General features: G+C 34.7%; 1 protein-coding gene across 2 annotated transcripts in view; it reads right to left on the bottom strand.

Moving 5' to 3' along the window:
• The window catches only part of SMURF2 (SMAD specific E3 ubiquitin protein ligase 2), a 70,664-nt gene that overhangs the window by 37,954 nt on the left and 20,296 nt on the right, over window positions 1-12,414 (bottom strand). For both annotated transcript variants that reach the window (XM_026678765.2, XM_087956108.1), the window contains exon 2: window positions 1,413-1,451. In XM_026678765.2, coding sequence (XP_026534550.1) covers window positions 1,413-1,451 — 39 coding nt within the window. The remainder of the gene's footprint in view (window positions 1-1,412; window positions 1,452-12,414) is intronic.

Here is a 12,414-nt window from a genome sequence, read left to right as displayed (position 1 = left end):
ACTTCATTGGATTGAGGAAAACCAGTGCCACCCATTTTTAGTAATGAATGCCACCCGTCATTTGTAAGTATGAGTTCTGACTTAAATACAAATTTGGGTTAAAGACAGATTTAGGGAACGTAACTCGTTTTTAATCCAGGGACTGCCTGTACTTCTGAAGCATTTCATTGTAAAGGTAGAGATGAAAAGATAATCATTATGAAACTCACACAGCTATTTATAAATAGTCTGTAACACAAATGAAACATCAGCAGGTAGTAGCATCTGGTTGACCTTGACTGGGCTTAGAAAATTAACTAGGTCATGCTGATTATAGCAGAAGTTGGATGGGAGACCAACAGGTAATTCCAATAGATAAGCTGAGTTCCAAAGTTAAAAAACATTCCATAAGACTATCATGGCAAACCACATCCACACTAATGCCAAGAAAATTGCATGGATGTGTTCATGAAGTCACCAGTAGTGGTACTTGACTGAAATGAGCTTGACTTTAGCAGCACTCATAGTCAAAGCAATTCTTTAATAAACAACAAATTTAGCCAAAAGAAACCAGTGTAAAGTATTTAGTGGCAGCAACTCTTTCTAACTGCTCTTATGCTAAATTTCCATGCTATTTTTAAAACTCAAGGGACTTTTGGGATGCCCTAAAAAGTTAATGCTATGAAATGGATTTTGATCTTGAATTTTAGTTCTTATTAAAGCATATTATAATACCAATCCATTTTTAGATTTTAACGTCACAATAAATTGGCATTAATGACATTACAGAATTACAATTCTTAGCATCTCTCGCAAACGAGACGGCGAGAGATGATGGTATCATGACTGCTACTCTTATTGAGAAATGTACACAAATTAAAACATTACAATGTGCCTCTTTTATTCAATTTTTAAATTTAGATACCACTTATCTCACTCTTAAAGAGTTACTCTTGGTGGTTTACAAATAAACTATAATTTATAAATATTTAATAAATATAAATATATTTTAAAATTAGAATATATTCATAAGGGAAAAAGAATAATATTTTTCTTATTCCCACCTTTCCTTTAGGGGTTCAAGACAGCATACACAACACTTCTTTTTCCAATTGGGCTGAGGGATAATAACTGATTCAAAGCCACCCAATAAGCTTCTATGGTTGAGATTGGAATCTCAGTCTCTCTGCTCTTAGTACAGGGTCTTAACGATTATACAACACTGGCCTATATTCAAAATGCAAGTATATCAATATACTCTGTTAGCACAGACCATAAACAATACTTGAAGGCGAGTAGATAATCTGACTATATCAGAGCATTCTGTTTAATGGTTTATGAAATGCTACCATACCTAATATAAGACAGTATCTTTGAACTTGAATCCTCTGTAATACAGAATAAAAGGTATAAAAACAGAAAGGTGTACTTACGGAAAAAGTCCTTTTTCACCAAATTTTTTGCACAGAGAACTGAAACCAAAACAAACAAACAAAAAATAATTATAGAATAACGTTTTGAGTTTTAATGTATTTATTAAGTATTTCCAAATGTTCAACAACACAATCTCAGGCATATGTACCCATACAGAAGTACATTATAAATGTACTTGGAAATGCAGGCACATCGTGCAGTTTACAGATCAAGGATCGCAGCCATATTGTAGAGTTGGCATTCTGTTATTCAGTATCTTCATCCACTGGAATCGGCAGTGGAGAAACAGAGCTTGGCGCAGCCCACCTAAAAGCACCATCACTAAGATTATATCCGTACCTCTAAACAAATATCACTGGCTAAAATATATGGAGTATACTTTTTGATTTATAAATTAAAAGCCAATATAATTTAAATGTTGGTCATTTCTATGCATGCTTATTCAACATATTATAGTGAGAAAAACACAACTAATATGCTATATCAGCTCTAGAAATGCTGTCATAACAATTGCTTTGTACCAATTAGAAAAAAGAAGTTATACAGGATATGGTATAAATAATGAGAAAAAAAAATCTGGCTCAAACCCTCAACTTATTCAATATTTTGGGACCTTGAACAATACAGGATTTTAAAGCTTAAGTGGTAATACCAAGGAGGGAATCAAATTGGATTAAAGTAAAAATCAGAAAACCCTAGTAAAAGTACATATATATTTAAAAGGATCTGCAGATCTCCAGTCACAATATCAAATTCCCTGAATTTTGTTCAGAAGACAGTAAATGGGAACACTGGACTATTTCTTTGTCCTAAATGTCATTCCATTTGTTTTGTTTAGACATAATTATTGCTTATAGAGTCCAAAGATGTAATTTTGTTTTAATAATCATGTGATTTTTCACTTCACGATAGACTTACTGGTTCCAATTGTGGTTGATAAGCAAGGACTACCTATATAGGCAAATGCTTAAGAGACAGATAAGCAAAGTATCAGCAGCACAGAATGACAAATGCCAATTTAAAAAAAACTTTAATCTTTTTTTTAAAAAAACTTAAAAAATACAAACAAAAATACAAACTAAGACAAAGATCTTAAATTATATTCCCTACTATATATCATATAATCTCTTTCATAATAACAAATATTGCTGCATCCTTTGACTGGCAGAAAGAATTGCCTTTTCCAAAACATATACATCAAACATTTCCAACAATTATTCCTTGACATCTGGAATAACCACTATTCCTGACAAAATGTCAAATTCCGAAGCTTTTGTATATAATTTAACATCACATTAACATCTTGAACATTTCCCCATAAATGTACTAATAAACATTAATTTAGATCCCATTATTCCTAAATTATATCCTACAATTCTTCCAAGCATTCTGACACTCACATTACCCCTACTTCAATGTTATCCCTGAAACAGTAACGGTAGCTGACAGAGAGCTGGCCCAAGGTTACTCAAGGAGCTTTCTTAGCTAAGGAAGGACTTGAACCCAAACCTCCCTGATCCTAGTCCTCTATCCATTACCCAATCCATTACACTGAAATAAATGATACTACGACTTTAATTTTTCTCATTCACTCCATATTAGCTCAGGGCACATAGAATCAAATTCAAATAAAAAATATTAGTTTGATTATTAGCAAAACATTCAAAGACTGGACCTGAAAGCTCTGAAATAATATCTGAAAAAAAGTTAGGATAAGGTAGAGTTCTAAAATAGAGGAGTAGAGGAAAAGATTTCTGGTAATTAGAGAAATGAAGCTAAATTTTCCAGTGTTGCAAAGCAAAACAATAAAGTAAGCACCTACCGGTAATTGTGGCTAATACTAAGCCATATCTAGTACATTGTATGAGCACAGTTGATTTGCCTCAAATTCATTTCTTTTAACATAACAGCTCAGTGGCTAAGACGCTGAGCTTGCAAATCAGAAAGGTCAGCAGTTCGGTGGTTCGAATCCCTAGCATCGCGTAATGGAAAGAACTCCCATTACTTGACCCAGCTTCTGCCAACCAAGTAGTTCAGAAACATGTAAAAATGCAAGTAGAAAAATAAGGACCACTTTGGTGGGAAGGTAACAGCATTCCGTGTGCCTTCGGCATTTAGTCATGTCGGCCACATGACCACAGAGACATCTTCAGACAATGCTGGCTCTTTGGCTTTGTTTAGAGATGAGCACTGCCCCCTAGAGCCAGAAACAACTAGCACGTATATGCAAGGGGAACTTTACCTTTACCTTAGGCAAGGAAAGTTGCCTTTGCTAAATATGTGATGGAGGGATATTTGCAGCATGGGGGGAGGTGGTCTGCCAAGTTTCTCTACCAGTTCAATTTTCTTCTTTGTGCTTGTTATATTGTTCTATATTGTCTGGTGTATTATGTGTCACTAGATTTGTCTGGAGTTGAATTGGATAAAGTTACAGTTAAAAAAAATCAGTACACCAAATACAAGCTAGGCAGATAAGAGTTGTAAATCTAATCTTACGAATACTGAATTGCTAACTAGAGCATACAAAACTTTTGCTAGACCAATACTTGAATACAGCTCATCTGTCTGGAATCCACACTGTATATCAGATATTTGAGCGACTCCAGAAGTATTTCACGAGAAGACTACTACACTCCTCTGCTCGCAACAGAATACCCTACACCACCAGACTTGAAATTTTGGGCCTGGACAACCTAGAACTATGCCGCCTATGGTTGGATCTAAGCATAGTACACAAAATTATCTGCTACATTGTCCTACAAGTCAATGACTACTTCAGCTTCAACCGCAACAATACAAGAGCACACAACAACTACAAACTCAATGTATACCGCTCCAAACTTGATTGCAGAAAGTACGATGTCAGCAACAGAGTGGTCAATGTCTGGAATGCACTACCTGACTGTTGTTACATGCTCAAACCACCGCTCCTTTAACCTTAAACTATCTACTATTGACTTCACCCCATTCCTAAGAGGTCTGTAAGGGGCGTGCATAAGTACACCATCGTGCCTACCATCCCTGTCCTATTGCCCCCATTTATTCGTACCTATTTCTTGTATTCATACTCATGTTTATTCTTATACCTATTATCTTATAAGCTATTGACAAATCTGATAAATAATAATTTACACCAAGACAAATTCCTTGTGTGTCCAATCACACTTGGCCAATAAAGTATTCTATTCTATAATAAATTAAAGAAAGGTTTCTCCACTGGTGTCTTTTCCTTGCTGAATTACTAGTTTTGCCAATATTCTCCTTAGAATGTTCCAGAAGTATAGCACAGACAAATGATGGCATGATGGAGACCCTCGTGGAAGCTGCTGTGCCCATGGATCATAACAGATATGATCAGGTAAATATTGGAAGAAAAAGAACTATGGAAGGGCTTTTTAAGAAAAAGAAATTGACATTTTGTATAAAAATAAATTATTAAAGCAGGCAAATCCAACCTGCAGTCCTGACAGCTAGCAATGCAGCCCCATAAGATAATAAAAATATTTTTAAAAAGAAGTGTATTATTTATATACATTAACCTTATGATATATCGACTGACGATAACATTTGTAGCTCAACATTTGTAGTTTAAACTGTGGGTCCTTGTTCTGAGTTTGCTTGTTTTCTTACAGACATTTCATTATTAGACTAGGTAACACCACAGCTAGTAGGGAATGGGGTTTGTTCTCATGTTTACATTCTGTGCTCCCGTGACAGTGTTGGTGGTGGGAGTGGTCTTGGTGATTCCTTGATTGAATATTATTTACAGTTGCTTGTTTGGCAATTCCTTGATTGGGCTATTCTTTGCTTCTTGATTGTTGGTCTAATGTTAATCTTGGTATTAATCTCTGCTCATCTGGGTGTTGATTGCTGGTGAGTAGGTATTTAGTCTTTTTTGTTTCCTTTCTGGCTTTTTGATTGTCTCTTTTGATTGGTATGTAGATGTTGTTAATGTCAATGTTCCTTTTGATGGCTGTTAGTATATTATATACTTTATATGTTTTATATGATAATGTCTCTTTCAAATCAAGTTCTACTCCTACCAACTATATGGACACATCCATGTAGTTTTCTTGGCAGTAATACTCTACAGAAATTGTTTGCAATTCCTTCCTTTTTGTTTTTTGACTTGCAATCTCACCCAGAGCTGTCAGGAGCCTAGTACTAATCCTGCTTAACTTTTAAGCCCAGACAAGGTCATTCAAGTGCTGCCACCTGTTAAGACATAACCTTTATTAGCTTTAAGCAAAATAATTTCCAAATTTCTTATTTCTTAACATGGAATGAGACTATTTACATATTTCTGAGTTTTAAACAGGAGTATGCAGGAACAAAGAATGGCAGAATATGAAGCAGAATTTGCGAAGAACTGATTTTTGTTCTGATGCAATAACAGTATCATTTACTACCAGGGTATAGCAATGCAGCTCTGAATGAACTGAGAGTTTTTAATGGGGCAAAATGCATTTATGACTGCAAAACTGCAGGTTTTAAAATTAACATTTTAGAATAAAAACATTCAGCTATTGCATGATACTTTTCTGTTTTTCTAATATAACTCAAATTGAATTTGTTTTATTTATTATCATTGGTGTTTATTAATTTTCGTGTTTTAATCTTCCGCTACCTTCTGATCTTCCCTACACAGCAGATGAAAGCATTTTACAAAGATAAAAAGGTAAAGTGAAAATGAACCTTAAAAATGAACAAATGAAAAACTCTCACTCCCCTCAGTCAACAAAAAGAAAATAGACAATAACATGTATTTCCTCTTTTTTCCCCTCTTGCCTTTATCACAATTCAGAGAAAATAGAGGAAAGTAATTAGCTTTTTATGTATCTTTTTTGCACTCCAATTATCCTATGCTTTTGACGGTAATAAAAATTGCTTAATAGAGGAAAGTATCTTAATAAATTAATACTATACTGCAGGACTGCATACCCCCAAAAAAACTAATGGAAATTCTAATCAACAACAAAAATAAAAACTTGGAAAAAAGATCTGAAAAACACTGGAGGCCACAAGAAAAATAATTTCAAGAAAACAAGATTGGAATGTCTGTTGGTAATCTAGTAATGAAGCACACTGAACACTAACAACAAATTTATCTGCTACAATCTCACAGCTGAAAACTAAGGCTTGGCAAGACCCTATCATTTATTTAGCATGCATAAAGCCTTTAATGTAATACATTAAGATTTTTTTTAAAAAAATAAAAACTATACTATTTTTACAGCAAAAGGTTTTTTAAATCTAATAGCAAGGCTTTTTCATTGTTCAAATTCCAATGTATATTTCTACATCAGCAATATAATAATAGTCAGAAGGAGTAATTATAATATTATAATATTCAGAAGTAGTAATTTCTAGGCTAACAAAAGAACAAGGCTGTAATAGAAAGAAGTTGAACTCAAATTTTCTAATTCTCCACCTTTCTGATGTCATCACACCAAAGAAAAAAGCATCATTATATCCAAGTCTATTTATTTTAAAAAAAATCTAAATAATACAACATCCTCTTTCCCAGAGGAATGCATATGGTGGAGGAAATGGGCAAACTGAAAAGGGAAGTTCACAACCCACTTCAAATAGAAATTCAGCTTCTATTCAAAATAATATTCTACTGGAATTCATTAGCATAGTATTCTCAGATTGGTTCCCTTATGTTTGCATATATAATTAATATATATATCCCAGCTGTAGAAACACAATGCTACACTGCTGTTAATATGTGTTGTACAAGCTATGCTTTAATCTGAATAAATCTCCAACTGCTCTATTGCCTCTTGCCAAAAATTCCCCTTTCCCTCCAGACAGCGGTTGTATTCCAATTATGCTGCTGATTGGAATGAAACTGCTGGAAGGGAGGGAATTAGAAAAATAGAAAGCTCTCCATTTCAAAATACTACTTCTGAAATCAGAGAGCAGCACTGGCAGTTCAAAGGCAGGGATATTAAAATATTGGTGGCTCCCCCCCCCCCCCTCTTTTCAGAAGAGAACTTTTTTTAAAAAAAGTTTCTCCATCCAATTGTCTATGTACTCACAAAACAACAGAGCTATATTTGGGGTGGTGGTGGGGTTGTAATGTTGTAATATGCCTTCCAAAAAATTATAAACCAAGTTAACAAAAAAGACTAGGAAATTCACTTAACATCATTCAAATATCCAGGTACAATGGAACAAAAACTGAAATATTTCTCCAACATAAAATGTTCTATGCCTCAACTACAAAAAAAAATAAAAATCCCCAAACCCACAATTCCCCCTAAGCATTAGTTTTCACCCAAGAGAATGACAAAAACTGGTCACTGTATAAGGGAGAGTTTGCCTGCTTTTACTACACTCTCTTAAATAAGATCACATAACTCAAGATTGTTCTTGGATCCCCAGAAGATCTATAGGGACTACTGGGGCCGATAAAAAAGATCTTGTTAGTCATTTTACTAAATTAAAGTCAGTAGGGTTTTATTTATAAACTTTTCCTTGTTTCCTCATAAACACCTTTTTCAGTTTTACTATACACACATAATTAATGTCATTTAAACAAGGAGTTTTCTTTAGAAGAAAGTATATCAGACATCTACCAAATACCAATGTATGGCATACCAATTTTGAATATCAGGGGAGTCTGAAAGGAATTAGTGATATAGTCCAGCTTTTTTTGCACTACTGAGAGAAAATATTTGTTATTTGGTTACATATATTCATTTTCTCCAGGTTTCTTATATCTCAATTGGAATGTTTAATAATTGCTCTTGAAGGTGAGCTACTGTATATAGGTAGTCCTCAACTTACAACAGTTCATTTAGTGACCGGTTACAACAGTACTGAAAAAAGTACTGACCATTTTTCACACTTATGACCATTACAACATTCCCACAGTCATGCAATCAAATTTCAGATGCTTGGCAACTGATTCATATTTATAATGGTTGCACTGCCCTGGGGTCACGTGATTCCCCTTTCGCGACCTTCTGACAAGCAAAATCAATGGGGAGGCCAGATTTGCTTAACAACCGGATTGATAATAACTAAAGTGACTCATTTAACAAATGTGGTAAGAAAGGTCATAAAATGGGACAAAACTCACTTAATAAATGTTTCACTTAGCAATATAAATTTTGGGCTAAATTGTGGATGTAAGTTGAGGACCACCTGTATAGATAGTCCTCAACTTACAACTGGTTGCTTAGCAATCATTCAATGTTACAGCAGACACCCGCCGCCCCAAAAGCTACTTAGGACCTAGTTCTGATACTGGGTTTTCCCTGTCACATGACCACATTTTGGGCACTTGGCAAGTGACTCACATTTACGGCTTTTGCAGCATCTTGTGGTCACATGTTCACAATTTACAACCATTTTGCAGGAAACTGGCACTAACTCCCCATTTAGGGCATGACACCTCATAGCAATTGATGACTTTGATTAAAAACAGCAGTGACAAAAGTACAAAATTGGGTGGTAACCTGCTTTATGACTGTCATGACAAATAAACATAATTGCCAGGCTCAATTACAGTCATAACTCGAGGACTACCTGCATCTGTTGCAACAGACCAGTCATCTAACTCAATATGGAATGACTTACGCAGCCCTCATTTGTTAGCTTTGTCTAATGCTAACCATCAAAACTTAAAGCTTTGGTATTTTCTTTAATGAAGTATAATGCAATGTATGGAGAGAGAGAGAAACATTACAAATGAAGATTTTTGTCATCTAGAACTTTCATACAATTATATGCCTAAAGCCCATAAAATCTCTTTCTCAAAACAACCTGTGCTTAACTTAGCAGACAATATAAGTTGAAAAACTACATTTTCTTAAGAAAACTATAGTAGATACTTAGGGCAAAAGGCAGTCACAATTAACACTAATTCGATATGCCAGTTAAACATATCTTTTAATCTCTGCTATGATAACAAAATGCCTTGCAATTACACTTGTCCCTGCAGTCACTAGGAGGCAAGATTGACTTGAAGGCACAAATAAATACACACACACATAATACACAAACAGCTTTCCAAACAGGTTGATTTGTGGGTCCTTCCACGTAGGGTACATTCGCATCATTAGATCTTTTTCTTTCTTAAGTTTTTTTTGAAGAAGGAAACCTGACAGGAGTAGTAGGAAAAATTATATAGTTATAAATGGAGACTCTGATTCGGAAGAAAAAAAGAATTACACAATAAGAATCTCACCTGGAGACACACTTAATTGGCAACGTAAACCAAAATTAAGCATTGCCAAGAGTAAGACACTACTAATTAAAAAAAACAACTTTTAATTTATGCTTTGTTCATTAACATGAAAGCATGCTACCACCTGAGATTACAAGTGAGAAATGTTTACCTAGTGTTATTACTTTACAAGAATACAGTTTAACTGTTTAATTTGTCTTCCTATATGTGACTTCCCATATAACTCATACATTTGTTCAGGGCATGCAGATTCAATTTGAACCTTTAAAATTTGCATTTTTTGAGAAGCTATGATTAAATCACCAGTGGAGTGATAGTTGGACTTGACAAGTAGCCAACTAGTTATCAAATAATGGACCCAAAAGGAAGAAATTCTAGATAAGGCAACTTTAAAAAAAAATATTTCCCCCCTTTCCTCTCTCTTGGGAGGAAACCTCTGTCACGACAATTTATTTTTAATGGGCAGAATTGTCACCTTTATAGCATGGAATCCCATATTAGAAACTAGTTATGTTTTAAACAGTCTATATACTGAGCAGGAGAGGAGGGGAGGGGAGGAACTTCATCTTAGAGAATTCTTCCTTTTACTTCTGAATCCATCAGAAACTGTATTTAAGAAGACCCATAGTCTGTCATTCCTGAGGGAGTTTTTTTTTCCAATGATTCTTATTTAAATATAGGCTGAAATAAATAATCCATCTCATGGGTTTTAAACAAAAACTCTATCAATGTTAGTCTCCTTTCCCAATCAGCTCTTCTATTCAGGGGTCTCCACCTTGGTAACTTTAAGATGGTGGATTCATCTCCCAGAGTTCCTCAGCCAGCCTTGCTGGCTGAGGAACTCTGGGAGTTGAAGTCCACCAGTCTTAAAGTTGTCAAGATTGGAGACCCCTGTAAAATTCTATCTTTCCTGGAGTTTCCAGTAAGTTTATTTTTTTCTCAAACTGATTCCAGAAGACAAGATGGGGAAAGGTAAGGGATGTAAAATGATCAATAAAATCAATAGCTGCAAGTAACTCTCACAATAAGATTTTCCCTAATCTAGATTGGGTGGGAGAAATATGAAGCATTTTCTTGGAGGTGAAAGTGCTGCACTTTAGCTGATTCTTTTCTGTCAGAAATTGGTTAAAGCAATGCATTCATTTTAAATGAGACCTCACCCCTTTCCTAAGAGGTCTGTAGGGGGCGTGCATAAGCGCACCAACGTGCCTACCGCCCGTCCTATTGTTTCTCCTATTCTTTTATTTTTCTTGTATGTAACCATTTCATGTATTCACAACTATGTATACATTTATACTTATTATCTTGTAAACAATTGGCAAATCAAATAAATAAATAAATAAATAAATAAATAAATAGAACTTGGAGAAAGTGATACATTGGTTTCCCCCCCACACACACACAGCTAAAATGGGCTGTCTGGTTCATACTGTAACTCTCCCCTTGGGATTGGTGTGCCTTTGACCACTCAAACTTATCCTACCCTCCACTATCCTCCTCCTCAGAAGTACCTATTTCAGCTCCTCCTACACACTGTCATCTCAGGTAGTGGAGTGGTATATGAAGGGGAATAGTCCAAAATCCAATGCCTGTTCTCTTGGCTATTAGTGAAAGCAAACATCTGTTGTGCAACCATCCAAAGTTCATCGTTCTTCTTCTGACTTCCCTATGTTTCTTTTTTTCTTCCATTTTTACTATATCCCTCACCCAAAGATCTACCAACTAAAGCTGACTGCAAATTATTTGTTTGTTTGTTTGTTCACTCAATTTACACCACCTTCATTCTTGCAATTGCAATTCTAAGGTTACAGCACAGGATTCAAACCAACAACACAGCATAAAAATAATACTAATAAAAAGCAAAATAATATACAATGATGTGAAGATCTAATACAATCCATGCCATCATAGGTTATTATTGATAGTCTCACGCAACCTCTAGACCTAAAAGCAAAATGAAGTAACAAGAGTAATAAGACTATCCTGACTTAACAGGGTTCAGAAAAATGCATTTATGTCCATATTTGTTTCAGCAGAATAATTTACAATGAGGACAAGACTCACAAGTCATTTGTGACTGCTACTTAACAAAAATTGCCAGTTGCTTATCTATGATTATGATTTCTGACTGACTTATAGACATAGCCAGATGAAGCCTTCCTATATCCGTCATGTTTAGACTCCTGTTTTAAGTATCATATCTACTTCACAATATTGTTTTACAGTAAACAAAAGGTTTCCTATTCCACAATTCCTCCTATTTTTCCATCCTATGCCAGAGTTATAACGGAAAAGAAAACACATACAAAATTATTTGCTTACAGCTAATTATGTTTCTGAATTCATTCTATCATTCTCATCTTTGTTAAAATTCTGCATATTTACTTAATTGTCAAAAACAGAACAATGAGACATTAATAATGGGGAAGCAAGTAAACCTATATATTATAGTTATGAGAATGTATAAAATTAACTTTTTAATTTTACAGGTTCTTTCAGATTTACCATATATCCCTGCTCCCCAGAGATAACAGCCAGACATTTTTCAAACTGTGAAAGCAAAAAATATATTAAATTAATTGTGTTTGGGACTTCTCTTAGTAGTTTTATTCTTTATTATAATTTATTCTTAGTCAACATCTGCTAGTACATCATGATGCTGAAGAACACAAGATCCAATTAATCCAAATAGACGCAATGAGTATTAGATAATATAATATGACCAGAGGTACACATATAGAGAGGTACACTGGGTGAAACCAGGCTCAATAGAAATAACTGTGACAGGGATCTTGGAGTCT

Source organism: Notechis scutatus, chromosome 2, assembly GCF_049901735.1.
Source record: "Notechis scutatus isolate UNSWTSFEM ecotype Mainland chromosome 2, rNotScu1.2, whole genome shotgun sequence".
Classification (NCBI taxonomy): domain Eukaryota; kingdom Metazoa; phylum Chordata; class Lepidosauria; order Squamata; family Elapidae; genus Notechis; species Notechis scutatus.
The sequence above is the reverse complement of the archived record's forward strand: the minus strand, read 5'-3'. Positions and strand labels throughout refer to the sequence as shown.